The sequence below is a fragment of the Salvelinus namaycush genome, chromosome 12, assembly GCF_016432855.1.
Source record: "Salvelinus namaycush isolate Seneca chromosome 12, SaNama_1.0, whole genome shotgun sequence".
NCBI lineage: Eukaryota > Metazoa > Chordata > Actinopteri > Salmoniformes > Salmonidae > Salvelinus > Salvelinus namaycush.
Window position 1 is genome coordinate 22359393 of NC_052318.1, and position 19749 is coordinate 22379141.

Here is a 19749-nt window from a genome sequence, read left to right on the forward strand (position 1 = left end):
TTACAAAGAATCTTGAGCAGCCTCATGCAATCAAATAGCTAGCAACATTGGAAGAATTTTAACCAAGGTACCTCCCAGGGTTGCAATCCTCTACCTCTGTCTTACACAGATCCCCATGAACCATGGTATGTCTCATAACACCTTTCTTTCAAAGCCATCTCCATAGACCGACCCTCAATATAAACTGCACTCCCATTGATGTGAGCTAAACTGATTGTTGAAACCTTTCTCCTCTCTTTGTTTAAAGCCCTGCTGCTGGGATGAGGAAGCGCAGCCTCAGTGACTGCAGCGATGACTCTGGTGAGGAAGAGACCAAGGCAACAGGCAGCTGCCAAGCCCCTGGACACTGGCCTCTCTCTGGCTGAGGACGAAGAGCTGGTCCTGCATCTGCTAGGGAACCGGCGCTAGGGCTCGCGAAAGAGAGGACATTTACCGAACACTCTGTGTTATGGAGGATCCTCTTCAATGTCTTGTCGTCATTATTTGGATGTTCCCCACTATTTTGGGAAGATTAGAGATTTCCCAAACTGTCAAATAAAACATACAATTTACTGTTACATGTGATTGTTTTACTGTAGTTACCTGTGCTTGTTTGGTAAAAAAAAAAAAAAGCTATTTAACATGGAAAAAAATTGACAAGTGCTTTAGTTAGTACCTATCCACATACTGTTTTACTTTTCTGCTCAAGTGTTTCTCTTTGTTCTAAAATAACCTTTCAAGTACCCATCCATTTTATGACAAAGTAATATCACACAACCATTTCCTTGGCGTACGTGTTTCTCTGCATCTCGTTCCAAGTGATGTCTATTGTAATATAATGGCATGGAACATACTGCACCTTGTCTGGAATGATTTGATTCTAGCTCGATGCAGGGGCCACCATTCACTTGGTTAAAGCCTGAAGCCCACTTTTATGTTTTTTTTTTCACAGATGTAAATGACTTTGACACATTCTAGAAGGAAATTAATGTATAATTCCTTCTAGCCCCTGTGGTCTCACCAGAGACATGCTCCACACACTACGGGGGGGGACTGGCAGGCTGACAGATGTACAGTACAAGTCAGAAGTTTGAACACACCTACTCATTCCAGAGTTTTTCTTTATTTGTGCTATTTTCTACATTGTAGAATAATAGTGAAGACATCAAAACTATGAAATAACACATGGAATGATGTAGTAACCAAAAACGTGTTAAACAAATCAAAATATATTTGAGATTCTTCAAAGTAGCCACCCTTTGTCTTGACAGCTTTGCACACTTGGCATTCTCTCAACCAGCTTCATAAGGTAGTCACCTGGAATGCATTTCAATTAACAGGTGTGCCATGTTAATTAGTGGAATTTATTTCGTTAATGCGTTTGAGCTAATCAGTTGTGTTGTGACAAGGTAGGGGTGGTATACAGAAGATAGCCATATTTGGTAAAAGACCAAGTCCATATTATGGCAGAACAGCTCAAATAAGCAGAGAGAAATGACAGTCCATCATTACTTTAAGATATGAAGGTCAGTCAATCCGAAAAATTAAGAACTTTGACATTTTCTTCAAGTGCAGTGCAAAAACCATCAAGCGCTATGATGAAACTGTCTCTCATGAGGACCGCTACAGGAAAGGAAGACCCAGAGTTACCTCTGCTGCAGAGGATAAGTTCATTAGAGTTACCAGCCTTAGAAATTGCAGCCCAAATAAATGCTTCACAGAGTTCAATTAACAGACACATAACATCAACTGTTCAGAAGAGACTGTGTGAATCAGGCTTTCATGGTCGAATTGCTGCAAAGAAACCAATACTAAAGGACACCAATAAGAAAAAGAGACATGCTTGGGCCAAGAGACCCGAGCAATGGACATTAGACCGGTCGGAAATCTGTCCTTTGCTCTAATGAGTCCAAATTTGAGATTTTTGGTTCCAACCGCCATGTCTTTGTGAGACGCAGAATAGGTGAACAGATGATCTCCGCATGTGTGGTTCCCACCATGAAGCATGGAGGAGGAGGTGTGGGGGTGCTTTGCTGGTGACACTGTTGGGGATTTATTTACAATTCAAGGCACACTTAACCATCATGGCTACCACAGCAGCGATACGCCATCCCATCTGGTTTGCGCTTAGTGGTACTATCATTTGTTTTTCAACAGGACAATGACCCAACACACCTCCAGGCTGTGTAAGGGCTATTTGGCCAAGAAGGAAAGTGATGGTGTGCTGCATCAGATGACCTGGCCTCCACAATCACCCGACCTCAACCCAATTGAGATGGTTTGGGATGAGTTGGACCGCAGAGTGAAGTAAAAGCAGTCAACGAGTGCTCAGAGTATATGGGAACTCATTCAAAACTGTTGGTAAAGCTTTCCAGGTGAAGCTGGTTGAGAGAATGCCAAGAGTGTGCAAAGCTGTCATCAGGGCAAAGGGTTGATACTTTGAAGAATCTGAAATCTAAAATATATTTTGATTTGTTTAACACTTTTTTGGTTACAACGTGATTCCGTATGTGTTGTTTCATAGTTTTGATGTTTTCACTGTTATTCTACAATGTAGAAAATAGTAAAAAGAAAAACCCTGGAATGAGTAGGTGTGTCCAAAGTTTTGACTGGCAGTGTACATTATGCAGACATGCTTGTCCCAGATCACAAAACCACTCTCTATTTTCTGACCCTTTAACTTTTTGTGTTAAATGTTCTCTTGCTGTCCCGTTGGTACTCTTTTTCACTCTTGTTGCTCTCCATCACACTGTTTCCCCCCATTACATCTTACTCCTCTCTCGGTTTTGTTCTCTAGCTCTCACTGGCTTTTTCATTATGTTTTTTTTTTCTGTCTCCACTTGTCCTATTCCCCCTTTCCCCTCACTGCAGTTCCAGCTTTGAAAGCTGCCCTTTCTCTGGCTTTAAGCCAATGCAGGGTCAGATTACTTCAAACCACTGCCTTCTCTGTGTGAAGCATAAATTGCTGCATCACTGGACCAAAAGAAACAACAGTAATGTAATACCTTCAAGTCCCAGTCACCATCTGTGTCCCATTACCGGTTATTGCTTTATCCCACTTTTTTGGGGGGCTTATTCGTTAATTTTTTTATGCTCGGCTGTAGCGCCACTTGACTTGATAGAAATGAAAGATCCATGTCATTGACGGTAATATCAAAATAGGTGTGACTAGAGTTGCAAAATTCCCTTAACTTTCTGGTAAGATTCTTAGGTTTTCCAGAAGTTCTGGATGAAGGATTCCCAGATGTCCTGCTTATTCTTGATGACAGGAATATTCTAACCAGGATTTCTGGACATTTTTTGGTAAAGTTACGGTCATTTTGTAATCCTAGGTATGACAAAACCCAATGCAAATTGTGGGACATCACAAAATTAGACTTCTGTGTGACATGTCATAATAGTATAGTGCACTTAGTCCCAATATCTCTAGAGATACCCCAGGCGTTTGCTCAGAATAATGGGGCACAGTTGGTGACAGGGACTTCAAGGTATTCCATTACTTTTATTGGCATCGGTGGTGCAGCTTGTTATGCCTTTCACAGAGAAGAAAGTGCTTTCATGTCTGAGGCTCGCCTGGGGCAGCTTTCAGACCTCCAGCTCCCAGCACATGTTCATGTTCAAAGATTACATGGGCGTAGGCCTTGCCTATGACTCCCTTGTGATTGACATAACTTACGCTGGGGAAAAAAATAGAAAAGCAACATGCAACAATATTCAAAGACTTGACTGAGTTACAGTTCATATAAGGAAATCAGTCCTAATCTATGGATTTCACATGACTGAGAATACAGATATGCATTTGTTGGTCACAGATACCTTAAAGAAAGAGGCGTGGATCAGAGAACTAGTCAGTATCTGGTATGACTACCACTTGCCTCATGCAGCGTGTGACATCTCCTTCGTATAGAGTTGATCAGACTGTTGATTTGTGTCCTGTGGAATGTTGTCCCACACCTCTTCAATGGCTGTGCAAAGTTTCTGGAACTGGAACACGCTGTCGTTCACGTTGATCTAGAGCATCCCAAGCTGCTCAATGGGTGACATGTTTGGTGAGTGTGCAGGCCATGGAAGAACTGGGACATTTTCAGCTTCCAGGAATTGTGTACAGATCCTTGCGATATGGGGCTGTGCATTATGCTGAAACGTGATGCCGGTTACACGTAGTCTGCGGTTGTGAGACCAGTTGGACGTACTGCCAAATTCTCTAATATTACGGAGGCAGCTTATGATAAATAAACATCCAATTCTCTGGCAACAGCTCTGATGGACATTCCTGTAGTCAGCATGCCAATGGCACACTCCCTCAACTTGAGACATCTGTGGCATTGTGTTGTGTGACACAAATGCATATTTTAGAGTGGCCTTTTATTGTCCACAGCACAAGGTGCACCTGTGTAATGATCAAGTTAGTCTTTTGTGCATATGGAACATTTTTGGGATCTTTTATTTCATCTCATGAAACATGGGACCAACACTTTACATGTTGCATTTTTATTTTTGTTCAGTGTAATTTAGCAGATCCCGAATGCTGTAGAATGCCAGGATGGGCTTTTTCATAATCTGCCACCCCAGAGTGTATTTTAGTGTTTTTGACATTTGTTGTCTCCTCCTGTTACAGAACTGATCACTTGAAAATATTTGGGACAGAGATTTAACTTCCTGAAATCCAATAGTTTTTCATTTATTTCTATGAGTAGTTATGTATGAAAGATGTCTTAAACCCACTTAGTGTGCTTGAGAGGTCACCTTCCTCTGCAGTACTTTGTTTTTCCTTTCTGTAAAGCCCATAGGCACTCGTCTTACTCTCCCTTTAACATGTCAGTGGTCAGTGGTTAACCAGGGGAGCTGCATTATCTTCACAGCTATTTTACAGTAATGTACTCTCAAAATAGAAAGTCAGCACATCTCTATTGTTGCTTCCGTACTGAAAATGGCCTCCTTTTGTCATTGTATCATTTTTGTGGAAAAGCTATTGAAAGATATATGGTAATATCTACTTATAACAAGTGTGGAACAATGTTGAGTTTTATTTGAATATACCTCTTAAGAGACCTGAAAGTTGCACAGCCGTAAATCCCCTTTTCAATGCAGTCTGGGTTTTTATACAGTAAAAGACTAAAGGTGTAATGTTTAGATGCTACCCACTTATTAGAAGCGTATCTGGCTTTTGCCATTTGTATAATATATGGCCTTTAAATCGGTCCCCAATTTTGGGAATGAAGCAGATGGCCTTTTTGTGGTGTTGACTCCCCCTTTTGCTGTGCTTTGAGAGAGTGAGTAATCCAGGGAAGGCTGGATTACTGGGTTTTAGCGCAGTCCTCTGCCTGTCCTTTCCAACTAAATCTACATAATTAGAGAGGGGGAAAATATAGACTGCAGAAGACGGAGCAGCAAAGTGAGTTTCTCCCACAATGACCTTATCAAACTTAGCCGGAGCAGCAAACAGTCAGGCCCTGCTCACGGCAGTGACAAATGGAGCTGATGAAGTTGTGTGTGATGGGTGCGGATGGAGGCAGTTCCTTAAGTTTTAAGCTGTCTGTGTCCACAGTCATCCATCAGGGCTGTGTGCCCTCCACTCGCCTCGCCATCCACTTTGCCCCAATTTTTCCAACCTTATCTTCCTTCCTTTCTTTATGCGCAGAGGACAAGCTTGACCCACTCCAATCCACTCATATGGCCAAAAGACCATAGCCCTCAAGCTCCTCTTTGGTCACTTATTATCAACATCTTTGTCTCAGTATTACCAATGCTTCTCAGAACTGGCCCTTGTAATAGTGTAGAGGGGTAGAAAATAACCCTGCCCCTATATACCATTGCCATAGTATAGCATTGAGTAGATGGTTCCATTTGTAGACTTTTATTTTCCTCGTTTCCTTGTTGATGTTATAAGGTCTAGTTTGTCATCTTGAGTGTGTGCAGTATGTTGATATTCCATGCACATCTCATGGTGATGTTTGCTGTGGCTCCTCGGGATTGTTTGATGGAGTAAAGATTGCTGTAATGCAGTGTGACTCAAATATCAGTCACATTTCACTGTGAGTGATGAGTTCAATTCAGGCATTTTTGTGGGGGAAAGAAAATCTCCCTATCTTTGTAAATAGTGTGTCATTTTCCTAGTCATTATCAGTCACAGCAATGAGAAACAATGATTCTATCTGTGTTTGTCTAACGAGTTCACCTTGTTAACGATTGAACACAGTGGAGAGAGAACCTCTGCCAGGCCCCAAGATGCAACAATAATTTATGTATGTGTGTATTGACTCAGGAGTGTTTGCTTCTACTATCCTCTAGTTTGGGGTTCCCAACCAGGAGTTTTGACCCCAAAATGGGATTGCCAAAAGTTTCCGTTGGATTGCAGGCACTTCCTTGATTTGAGGTTTAAAAAAACAAAATTATGTTTTCTATTTTAACTTCTCCCATGATCTTGAAACTGAGGGGTATACTGCAAAGCAGGATCAATGAGTTAGCCAGCTAACTTTAATAAACAACCAAAAATAACTATTGATTTTCTGATTTATTATGGAAGCTAAACATGTGTTTTTGTTTGTTGAATCAATTAGACCATGCATATTTCAAGCTTATCTTTATTAAAAATAAGAAGTTATTTCAGAATATTTAGCTGGCTAACTCATTGATCCTGCTTTATACTATACTTCTGGAATCCATAGCAGTGAAACTGCAACGTCCGTTTGCGATATTGCAACAACAAAGACGTTACTTAAAACTAAAAATGTTCCCCCTCGGACATCATTGCACTTGAAAAGGATGTCACGATGCTTTCTTAGCGAGTACCACTTCCTCCCAATTCTGCCCATACCTGGCACCAACGCGGGACCTCTGCCCTCAAACACACGTGACCACCGCCCTCAAGCATCTTATGCCGATCGCGCCACCTCAAAGCTAAATAATGAGGCTTAAGTTTCACACAACCCCATGTGCTACACACGCGTAGTAGTACATACACTACTGTTCTATTTATTTTTTACTACGATGCAAGATGCTCCTCTGCTCTGTTTAAAAAACAATAACAAATGTGCCTGGGGCATTCAGTGCTGCTACTTCACCTTACATGCTGACCAGACCGCATGCGTGTGTCTGCTATTGCGCGCATGTTGATTTTGTCCATCCACACCAAACACGATCAGGACATGCAGGTTGAAATATCAAAACAAACTCTGAACCAACTATATTAATTTGTTGACAGGTCAAAAAGCATTAAACATTTATGGCAATTTAGTTGGCTAGCATGCTGTTACAACTTAATTTGTCCTGGGATATAAACATTGGGTTGTTATTTTATCTGAAATGCACAAGGTCCTCTACTCCGACAATTGATCAGTTTCTAGTAATATCTCCTCCTTCAGGCTTCCTTCTTCGGACTTTATATGGCGGTTGGCAACCAACTTTAAGATGCATTACCACAACCGAATGGAGTGTGGACCCCAGTTCATCTTTCAATCACCCACGTGGGTATATGCTCCTAAAAAACAATGAGGAGATGGGAGAGGCAGGACTTGCAGCGCGTCGAACGTCAACGCACACGAAAGCAGTGTGGGTGCAATGATTGAATAACATGATTGTGTACATTTATTTTGCGATGCTCGCGCACGTAACGCAAGTGGTGTGGTCAGCATGTTATGCGGAGCTCAGCTTTAACCTTCCCTTTCCTTATCTGACCCTGACAGGGGTCCATACTTGCAAACATTTAAAAAATTAAATTAAATCAGATCAAAATGTGCATCTGCCAATTACAATCGTCAACGTAGTTGCAGGTGATAGAACGCTACATTGTAGCTGGTCCCATCAAATAACCTGGCATACGTTAGCCCTACGCTAACCTCACCAGCTGACAGTGATTTTTTCCTGTCACAAATTCTGCATCAGCCAATCAAATATTTCAGACTTTATATCCACCAACCAATGGCATTACTTAAAATAGGTCAACTTGGCCACCAGAGGGATATTTTAAATCTCTAAATTCAAGGTTTACTATTGTCCCGCTCATCTGTCTCAAGTGTAGAGTGCCAATATTGCATGATGATGCATCCTTGACTAGGCTATTAGCTACTAACTTTAGACAAATTCACGTATGACAAAATACCACAATTTTCCTAAAAAAAAGATAAAGGAGGTCTATAACATTTTAAGTTTGTAATACATCGTTAAAAAAATTAAAGAGCCTTATGGACTTCAAATAGCTGTCATGTACAATCTTAATCATTGCTTCCTGGTGGTACGCACTACTAAAGCGGTTGACTCTAAAACAATAGTGCACGTTAACTGTTAATTCTAGCCCCCCTTGCATCAAGCATTTTTGTTACAGTGAAAACACTGTTCACTGCTGCTCCTCGACGCTTCATTAAAATAATGCATATGTGACAGTGGATGATTATAATAATCCATATGAAATGTTGTACATGTAAGTGTAGCATACACGTCTATGTAATATAGCCTATAGTAGGGACGATTATTTATGTAGCAGTGCCAGTAGCCTGTGTCTTGGTCTGCAAGACGGACTCTAACAAGAAGCTCCTCATTAAATGCATTCGTAATCTTCATTTACAAGGGGGGGAACTAAAGTGGGATTCGAACCCTTTCACCATCTACGACAAATATGAGGAGTTCTAGGCGCTCTACAGTGTGAAGCCAGCTATATGACCTGTCAGACAAATATGAGGAGTTCTAGGCGCTCTACAGTGTGAAGCCAGCTATATGACCTGTCAGACAAATATGAGGAGTTCTAGGCGCTCTACAGTGTGAAGCCAGCTATATGACCTGTCAGACAAATATGAGGAGTTCTAGGCGCTCTACAGTGTGAAGCCAGCTATATGACCTGTCAGACAAATATGAGGAGTTCTAGGCGCTCTACAGTGTGAAGCCAGCTATATGACCTGTCAGACAAATGCATGTGGTCTAGTGCTTTGATTTTCAGAACGTGCCATTGGACTGCTGTTAAGTGCGCTTTCATGAACAGGTGTTGGATCACGTCCAACGAAAGCAACGATTTTAATTGGCTAATAAGGTATTTCAACCGGATATAATCCTGACAAGCTCGCAGTTTAGCACAGGGCTAAGTCTGTCAGGTTATCTGATGGGAACAGCTAACAGTGTTTGACCACGTGCAACTACGTCAACGATTTTAAGAGACAGAGGTCCAGGTTAAACTTCAACTTTTTCTAATGTATGGCCCTCAAGGTTCTTGCATCCTCAAAGTCATAATTTGGACATGGGTAATGTCATAATTTTCAGGAGCGAATGAGCCCTGCATATTGGTCGGGAATTTGGGCAACCTGGTTGCACATTTGAAAACATTTAGCTTACATTATATCTTGCTGGAGCCTCGCAGTGTGATGTTTGCATCTTTTGGCTAAACATCAGTTTTACAGTGAGTTCGTGAGATCATGTTGCATGGATTTATCCTTTACCACAGGAAATGGGGTAATTTGATTTACCAGCTCCCCTTCGGTAGACTCAAACCATTTTTATAAGATCCTGACTGTAAACTGTGGCATTGGCAGCTCTAAGATCTGCCTTTACTGTTGGCCAAGTCAAGCATTTTTTTTTTTACAATGGGCCACTTAGGCATACCCTACTAATGAAACTTGCTGTGTAAAAGTGGGCCCACTAGCCTCTCTTGACAAGGAAATGCTGCTTTAGCCTACTACAAATACAGTCCAGTGATACTTCAAGTTTACTTATGTGAAGTGATTGATTTAGAGTTATTTCTGCTCCCATCCTCATGAATGCCAGTAATCTCTATCAATTCCGTTTGACACCAGCTTTCCTTTTAAACAACCTGCATCACCATGGCAGTCCCAATGCATCAGGGTCGAAAGCTAAGTTGGTTTGACCAAGCATATGACCATGTGAGAAGTAAAAGTGAGTGAAATGCAATGTCGATAGTCTTAGGTAGACTGACTGTAGTCGTGATGCTGTGCAGATGATTTCAGCACCAGTGTCGTGGGGAACAGCTCCACACTATGTTGCATGCTTTTGCTGAAGTGCGTGCATGTGACCAATATAATGTACGTTGGGGTTCAAGGCGTTTTTTCAGTTTATTGATCGCGTATCTGTAGGTCGTATAGGCTACGCTTGATGTTCTACTGTATACGTTTCCTCTAAGCTTTTCAGAAGGCAGAGGAGCCTGCAGAGGAGCCTGCAATGTAGACTCAAGTGATGAATGTGGAACACAGATGTGCATCCACTGTGGGTGTGTGTGGACAGAGTACAGCTTTCGCATTGTGGGATACGTCATTGCGATCCATGATAATTCTCTCTGCTCCACATATCGCCACTCCGGCCGGTCCTCGACTCTGAAACGGCTTCGACTAGACAGTTTCACCAGGTAAGAGATTAAAACATCTATTTTTCCCTCAAACATAAACGAACAGACTGAAATATTCCAAGTGTTTTTTTGAATTTCTGACTCTTGAAAATAGCCTAGCTTAAATCATGGTGACCACGTATTGTTTCATGTAAGTACATTCGTTTCATTGTAATTGTAGTAGCCTGGATGCTGCAGATGCAAGTCTCAAGTGCATCTTTTCCCTATTCACATAGGAACTTTTGCAGTAAACTGATTGGAATTGTATGGAATTTAATTATGGCTCTGTCGTCCAAATAGAATTATGATTTTTGTTCTGGAGCCATACATTTGTTGTAATCTCTTAACTGACGCGCAATTATGCACGCCTAATAGTCCTCTCAATTATTTAAATAATTTAATCGGGCGTGCCGTGAATGGTGAGCCTATACACTGATGGCATATGCATACCACTGTAGTCTCGCTACACAATGTTATTGGCTTATTGTATTCTTAACATGTTGCCACTGATCTCAACGGCGTTTTAATTTCCATTTAGGTCAATCTAATGGGACAGTCAAGGCCTTTGATTCCATTTGCCTCGTCGCGCTGAGGTTGGAGAGGACATATTACTACCCCGAAGTGGAAATCAAAGCCCAACGAAATGACAAACAAGGAGTCCGAGGGTTTGGGTCTCTCCATACCACTGTGCATCTACAACGGAGCTTCGCAAACCAATGGTACCTGCATGGACCAAATTGGCCGCTTCTTCCAACCGTTCTCCTCGACCTTTGCGCTCATGGTACTGGTGGCCATGATAATTGGGATAATATTGGTTTCCCTGGCAGCATTTCACTTTAACAAGAGGAGAATGAAGAAGAGGAAGATCCAACGTGCCCAGGAGGAATACGAGCGTGACAACCTCAGCCCGTCCACCAAGGCGAAGAGAGAGCCTACGAGACCATGTATTATTGTCCGACCATCGCCTCGAGATGGCGAACACCGGCCACACTCCGCTGTCCAAAATACCAGTTGTCACATTCAGGAGGACGTCGGTACCTTACCCATTACAAATAATGCGTCAGAATTGGATATGGCACACATTGAGCAAGGAGACGGACAAGTGCTGGAAACGGTCGTCTTGTCTTGATAACGTTGCAATTGAAAGTGTTGGGACTTTGTAAATAAACAACATCCACGTTATAGTTCAGGTGTAATTGACAAAAAACATCAATTTGGGATTAACTGGGAAAGCAATATGGCACAAAAACAAACAATATGACCTCAAGGAACTATGTTTGCCATTTTCATCATAAATCACACCGAGTGGATTGATATGTGCCACGTTTGTAAATCGTGTATAAAAGTAGAGTCCGTCAGTATATTGGAATACATTTGTGGAATAATTTCAGCAAAGGACCATTTGGTAGAGTATTGTAAATTGAAGACAGGCCACAAGAAAGAGCGCTGTCCGTGGTTATGAAATCCCTGGCCCACTAGAAAGAGCGCTGTCCATGGTGCTGAAATGTAGATACATTCATGTGCCCCTAGCACAATTTCGTTGTGTAGATGTAAATTGCTACTTGTCCAAGTATTCTAAAGTATTTATTTCTGCGACTATTTCTACTACTGGACTTGCAAATGGTAGAATTAGATTTTTACCTAAAGAAATATTGCCCCAAAAGTTCACTCAAACTTCTTAAAACCAGTTCCACAGAACAAGCTTCACTTTATAAATCATTCAGTTGCTATATTGGCAGGCTTGAAATGGGTGACATAGCACATTTCATGTAATATGCTCTGGCGACCTTGCATTCCTCTTAGTCTCAATCCATTTGATTTTATTTGTACAACGCTTTCAAACGAAGAGCAAGTAGATGTAGGAAGATACCTTAAGAGGAACCAGACTCTCTGATTGGCATGTGCTTTGGCACCCTTTCAAAACGTTTTGTAGGAGCTATCAAATAAAGCTTTTATGTCATGTTTGACAAGGTCTCACAAACCTACTTAGGGCTTTTGGCTTTGTTAAAAGTGTGGCAAGCGGTTTAAGTTGCCATTTGTTGCGGTTAGGCAGTGCAGACTGTATTTAGAAATGGCCTCAAATAATTATTTTCAGAGATACATAGTTTAATTAAAATTATGCATTTTTATTGGTTGTTGATATAAAGGACATCAATCTTTTCTTTAATGTCTTTAAGATGACTGTAGGTTCTAGCATGTGTGACTTCTTGTAGGGCACAATGCGTTTGGTTTGTAATAATGCACTATTCCAGATTTAATTATTTCATGTGCCAGATAGCTGTGAGTCCTAATAGCCTATAGCAGTCCAGTATTTATAATGTACCCTCTGAAATGTAATAAATGGGGCATCATAAATATTTCTTCATGCTTATTTTCTTTGTCATGAAAGTCACATTTTGTCTTCTTTTCTACCTTGAGCCACGTTACGTCAAACAGAATACTGGTGTAACAAAACATTTCCAGGTGAACAAAAAGGAGAGCAGTCATTGATAATACCAATCAAAGATCAATAGAGTTTAATACAATAATTCAGGGAGACGCCTCCAGAACAGAAGCATAGAAAATGTCTAACGGGTCTCTTGGAGACAGGCCCTTTCTAATCAGACAGTAGGCTACCAAAAGGTATCTACACATCAGCGCAAGACGCTTGTACAAAGTCAGTCAAAACCAAAGACAGTGGCCTTGTCCAAAATCTGGCTTGCCTAGGCTACTACTTACTGAATACTATGTACCAGAGGAGGCTGGTGGGAGGAGCTATAGGAGCACGGGCTCATTGTATTGGCTGGAATGGAATAAATGAAAATGTATCAAACACATGAAAACCACGTTTGACTCATTTCATATTCCATTCCAGCCAATACAATGAGCCCGTGCTCCTATAGCTCCTCCCAGCAGCAGCAGCCTCTGATGTGTACTAATCGTACTACATACGATTTAGAACGTACTGAGGGCTCTGCTACTTTGATGAGCAACCAGAAATAACTATTGATAACGAACTCCTTGATCCTGCTTTGTAGTCTACCCTTCTGTTAACGAATGCATTAAGCAACAAATATCAGCATGCTAGGCTATAGCCGCAGTAAGATGTTTGGGCTGCACTCGGCTCATATTACTGAGAATGTGTCATCTAATGCGCCATTGCGTTGATTCCAGCCATTTCATCAGTTTGGTACAGCACGTCCCCTCAGCTGATTATCACCTGTTGTTAGACACTTAAATCTCGAAAAGACGATAATCGTCCTCAATAGTGTGCAGCAAATTCTAAAACTAGAGGAGAAGCCAAAATAAGTATGACATCCCAGCATTTAAAGCATGCTGAATTTGACATTTCACATTGGCTTACTATACAGCTTTTTGTCACATAGGTCTACCTAAAATGCTGACTATTTAAAACGCAAGTAGGCCTTTGGGTATTCGGACATGACCATTGACTTTGCAACAGAATCACACAGTGTTCATAATGTCGTCAATACAATAATAATCAGTGTCATCGGTCCTTGTACCTTCAGTAACTCTGCTGTCAATCACTATCAAACGATATGAGAACATTCCATATCAAGTCTAGTGACCATCAACCCGGCATACACAAATGAGTAACAAATAGAACAATGGAAATCATTAATATTACAGAAACGGAAAACAAATATGCTAAGCATTGTGTTAATTACTCTAAACTGAATATTAACTTTATTCATCTTAAATATTACCATTACAGGTAGTTTGTAATATTAATGGAACATTGTGATGTTGGAAAACTCTTGTGCATTCTGAGCCTCACTTTCAGGGTAGAGTGGATGATCCTCTCAAAGAAAGGGGATGCCTAGTCAGTTGCACAAGTGAACATATTCAACCAAAATGTGTCTTAAATCGACCTTGGCTCCATCAGTAACCCAAGGGGTTCCTTGATCTTATTGAATCTAAAGTCACACCTACCTCTCCTGATTGGATCATTGGGTATTTGAGTGCTTTGACAGGTTCTCTAACAGGAGTCTATGGCAGTGGGTTTCCACTGGATAACACAGCCAGTCAAAATTGGCTATCATAAAAATTCCTGAAAACAAATGTGCTATTTGGTTTTAATTTAAGGTTAGGCATAAGGTTGGCAGTATGGTTAATGTTAGGGTTAGAATACAATTTTAATAATACATTGTAGAAATTGGCAGTTTAATGACCTTGTGGTAACTAGTGAGGCTGTGGCCCTTGGCCAGGTGCCAGAAGAGCATGTTCCTAATTGTTTCCTAAAAAAACAGCCCCGGGGCCGTCATTGTAAATAAGAATTTGTTCTTAATTGACTCGCCTGGATAAATAAAGGTTAAATAAAATAAATACCTGGCTGGAATTCAGCTCCTATAGGACACACTACTGTTGGGAGTCTCTCACCGGATCTGTCCACAGACTAATCTCATTGGCGACTGTGGGGACAAATAGATCCCTGCTATTTACTCTTTGTAATTGGATTTGCATTACAAAGTTATAAGGAAGCAAAAACTCAACACGAGCTGCATGTTTACTTTTTCGCCATTAGGGCTGATATGTGTATGGACAAGTTTGAGCCTAGTGGATTGGAGAAAGGAGATGATCTAGAACTGAACTCGGTCCAATCAAAAGGATGATGGATTTGGAATGCACTTTTCTAGATGTTAAAAAGCGTTTTTACTGTATATTGTGGAAACCCGCACATCCGTTCCCACCCTCCTAGTGGGTAGAATGCTGAAGCTCCTATAGTCTGTTGCAGCATGTTGCATACCATATACCTCTGTCAAAGGCCCTGCTGCTCATCCTTAGGGGATGCTAATCCAAGAATGTGCAGTGATCCCTGTGAATGATTTATGAGCGACGCCTTCAGTGAAGCGGTACAATCTCCAAAAACGACAGCTTGATAGCATGACACTGGAAGATAAAACGGAGATCAGTCGTTGCCAGGCAATTAAACGGCTTTAGTGAAAGAGCCAAAGTAAGTGCACCCTTATTGTCGAGAAAAACATCCATCCAGTGCCAAGGCAACACGAGTTAGAGAGGCTGAGCTTCTGGAAAGACATCAGTCCCTGGTTGCCTGGGGGGCAGCAGTATCTCTCCCGACATCTGTGGGATTAGATGGCCTGTCGGGCAGACGCTGGCCTGTCTGTGAGCTCAGCTACCTGCAGTGACGTGAGCCGCCTCCCCAGCAAATGGGCAGCCCTAGTGTATATAAACTCCTGGGAGGCTGGCAGTACGTCTGTCTATGACTAGGGAACTCATCTTGGACACCCCAGCTTTGAGGCTGCTAACATGGCGGAGACTAACCTGAGAATCAGTGGGGGGTGGTGAGGTTTGGGGTTCACCTATGGGGGCAACAGGCTCTTCTCTGGGGGCAGGAGCGGTGGAGGTGGTGGCGGAGGGGCCGGACTGGCCCTCTCCAGATCTTTTGGAATTGGGGGGGTGGAGCAGCGGGGCTCGGCATAAGAGGAGGGCTCGGATATGGGGCTGGGAATGGGGGGAGGCCTGGGTATGGGGCTGGGAATGGGAGGTGGAGGAGGTGGTCTTGGGATGGGAATGGGTGGACATGCCCTGGCTCTAGGAGGAGGTGGTGGCGGGGCAGCAGGGTTCAGGGCTGGAGTGGCCCCACTCAGGGCTCACTTGGGTGGCCGCGTCTTCAAGATCAGAGGCAACCCGTCCTTTCTGAGCTCCACCACCGCAGTGGGTGGTGACGTGGGTGGTCTCAGCCCCGTGCCCAGCATCGACCCCTCGCTGCCCTCCCTCGACACAGTCCAGGTGACCCGCCTAAAGGAAAAGGAGGAGCTGAAGGTTTGCCACCTTTATTGACAAGGTATGTCACATAAACATTACACGTCATACAGACATTATGTTTTAATGACTATAATCAATAATCAGTGAAAGTTGATGTTGGTATTTAGCCACTTTCAGACTTTTAATGCAATTGTATACATTTTTCTATCACAGTAATATTTTAAGTGCATTTGTACTCGAACAACCAAATTAAACTCAATATTTGTATTTCTGCTTGAACAAACACAATGATTAGCATTATGTTGATCAGTATTCCATCTACCCATCAACATCCTCCACATCCCAATCCTGTGAGTATTTTTCATACATTGACCTACCATAATTAATGTCTGTGCTTCAATCGAAACCCAATTGAGGATAGTATCAGATTGTCCTTGTTATGGAATTGATAGCAATTCTCATGTATGCATTCAACATTGTTAACATGCTAAAACATATTACGCATGTATTTTTTGTATATTGTGCATGTGATTTGGTCTGGCAAAATAAAACGGGCCCGTTGGAATGTCCTGAACATCAATGTCCAAAATCATTCAAGCTCATTGAAATTCAGACCCATTCATGGAGAGGAACATCACCAGAGAGGAACATCACCAGACTGTATGTCTGTGTGTTAACCTAATAGAAATCTATGTGTGTACAGTATTCATCGATCTGGCCTCTCTCACTCTCTGTGGTCCCCAGGCTCGATCTCTGGAGCAGACCAACGCTGTGCTGAGGGCCAATATCTCCATGTTCACCAGCCCGGGGGAGGGCGGCCCTACCTACAAGACCCAAATCGATGGCCTGTCCACCACCAAGGAGGCCATTATCACCGAGATCGAGCACTACAAGAGCCTCATCGACGACGTCCAGAGCAGGTGGAGTGGGGTTAGGGTCGATTACCTCACAATACAGTGGGGCCATAATGAAATAATCTGTGACCCCATAATACACAGTACAGTATATACAGTTTGGTCTACTAGTCTGTAATGTTCAATACATGAATAATCTGCTGGCCGCACCAGGTCTGAAGATTTTGTATTTATTTATTGAACCTTTATTTAACTAGACAAGTCAGTTAAGAACAAATTCTTATTTATAATGACGGCCTAACAGTGGATTAACTGCCTTGTTCAGGGGCATGACGACAGAGTTTTACCTTGTCAACTCGGGAATTCGATCCAGCAACCTTTCGGTTACTGGCCCAACGCTCTAACCACTAGGCTACCTGCCGCCCGAAGTCTCTCAGCCTCATGTAGGTGTTGTGACTTTTCTTTATAATTACCTCGGCAGATCAATGCTTTTAATGCTCAGTTGGAGCAAAATCTAATAATAGCCTTCATTGTTCTCCAGCAGCAGAGTCTTGAGACTTTTGTTCTGAAGAGAATCTGTATCCAATCATCACAGAGCTTGAGATTCAATTGATACTGCGAAAATGATAACAAATACCCACATTTTGTTTCAGCCGAGTACACAATATATTATCCTTTAAACTCATGAAGCAGAATTGTAGACATTGATAATATATTAAACTTAATGCATAAATGTGACTGAAAGTTCATTGATATAAAACCTTATATTGGTTTTATGTTAAGATTTGAGGAGACTGCCCAAACCAAGTCATTAGAGATGGACTGGACCACATTAAAAGAGGTATGGATACATCATGGTGTTGTCATCAAACTATGGAAAGATTAGTCAAACAGAGGCTGGTGGGAGGTGCTATTGGACAGGCTCATTGTAATAGCTGGAAGGGAATACTATCAAACATATGGAGACCACGCTTGACTCTGTTCCCTTCAGTCCATTCCTGCCGTTACAATGAGCACATCCTCCAATCACTCCTTCCACCAGCCTCTGCTGATTCAAACAATTGAAATAATGAATGACATTCTGTTATGGCTATGAAAACCACTATTCCCATGCTTTAACAGGAGGTGAACAACCTCTACCTGAGCATTTTCGAGCTTCAAACCAACATTGGTGGACTGGAAGATCAGATCGGTCTCTCAAAGCAGGTGTATGATGCTGTGAGTACATGATGACATAACTATTTTACTGAAACATTCCAACATTCTCGCTAAACTTGCAAGGCGGGTGGTTCAGTGCACATTTAGGCTCTCAAAAATTAGCAAACATGAAAACATTGAAGCATGTTTTCCACTTGGTATACTTTCCCAGCAATAGTTTTATTCAAATTCTACATATGCACCGTTCCTTATCTGCTCCTGTACTCAACCAGTAAAAGCATTACTTCCCGAGTCTTCTGAAGATGGTCCCCTGCCCAGGCGCTGCATTAAAATGTCTCCCCATCAATTATGGAGATTTAGACAAGCTGAGAGCCAGCACTCAGCACCGCTGCTGGTCTCTCTCTCACTAAATCACCACTGCAGAACCTGACCTTCCATAAGTGTTCACAACATTAAGAATTTACATTACAGATCCTGTGTGACTCTCTCTGTACACTTTCTGCATCCTTAAAAACAGCTTCATTTTGGTACACAGGAGGGACAATATGGGTCGGTAAGTGCAACAAAAACAACACTGTTACAGTATTAATGGGGATCAACAAAGAGCAGGGAACATTTACCAAAGTCATATTGAACCGTGTTCAAATAAAGGCTACATGCCCAATGTGTTTCCAGAGTTCAGTTGTGACTGTAAATCACTGCTCAGATAATGGTATGAACATTAAACAATAGCTTTATTATATGTTGTCATATCCACAAGGTTAAAACAATTGCACAGACATTACACATTTCCTGTTGCGCTTTGTGTTGTAGAAAGTGAAGGAGGTGAGGAACATTGTGACAGGTAGTGTGAGGTCAGCCTTCTCCATTGCCGTGGACAACGCAGACCAGGCCCAGGACATGACCTATGCCCTAATGGACATCAAGGCCCACTACAAAGCCCTGGCCCAGCAAGCAGGATAGTGTATTTACCCTGCAGTGACCTACAGTAGTATATTTTCTCAATTGATCAAGCTAGTATTATGTTAACGCAATATAAAGTTATCTGAAGTCTGCCAGGCAGTATCTACCTATAACTGATTGCAAACACCAGTACATCCATTATGTCATTCTTATACCTGATTCGTTCCCCCTCAAGTGGATGTTCTTAGTATTGCACTCAGAATATGCTGTATGTTTTACCCTACACGGGACTGTTTCTGTTAAAACATTGTCATCCAACCCCAAATGTTACACTAAGACTGGTGATGGCACATCTCCTTTTTCTCATTTCCAACCCCAGCTCTCCATGACATCCCAGACCAAAGAGGATCTGCGTGTGTGCAGATTGAGAGGCTCAAGACCCTGGTTATCTTGAAGATAATCTGAGCTGTTGATTTCATTAAGTATCCCAGTAGTATCTCGTGGAGCAGCTAACCAAATTCCGCACAATTTTAGTTCTGGGTTAACCAGAACCTGATAAATGCTCACCACAGTGTTAAATAATCAGACCTCTCCCGTTGTAGAACATCCAGTTGGATGAGGCTGAGTCCCACTCCAGCTCCCACAGACCTATCAGGAGCAGATGCTGACCCTCAAGTCGGGTACACAGCTGTTAGAAAACAGACTGATTTCAACCCTGATATGAGGCACTTTCATGTGCAGCATAACCCATGAATCATGCTCTTCTTACAGCAAATAACACACTATAGTCAAGAGTACCAGGAA

The 19749-nt window shown here is 42.1% G+C and overlaps 1 protein-coding gene and 2 pseudogenes across 1 annotated transcript; all 3 read left to right on the top strand.

Moving 5' to 3' along the window:
• LOC120057433 overlaps positions 1 to 365 on the top strand; it is a 113289-nt pseudogene extending 112924 nt beyond the window's left edge.
• A 10581-nt stretch (positions 366 to 10946) lies between these two features.
• Positions 10947 to 11432, top strand: LOC120057426 (uncharacterized protein C11orf87 homolog). Its single transcript, XM_039006052.1, has one exon. The coding sequence runs from the start codon at positions 10947 to 10949 to the stop codon at positions 11430 to 11432; it is 486 nt and encodes a 161-aa protein (XP_038861980.1).
• Positions 11433 to 15571: 4139 nt separating this feature from the next.
• Positions 15572 to 19029, top strand: LOC120056992 (annotated as a pseudogene).
• The last annotated feature ends 720 nt before the right edge of the window (positions 19030 to 19749 follow it).

Coding starts and splice junctions, on each gene's coding strand:
- LOC120057426 (XM_039006052.1), top strand. CDS start 10,947: ATGACAAACAAGGAGTCCGAGGGTTTGGGTCTCTCCATACCACTGTGC.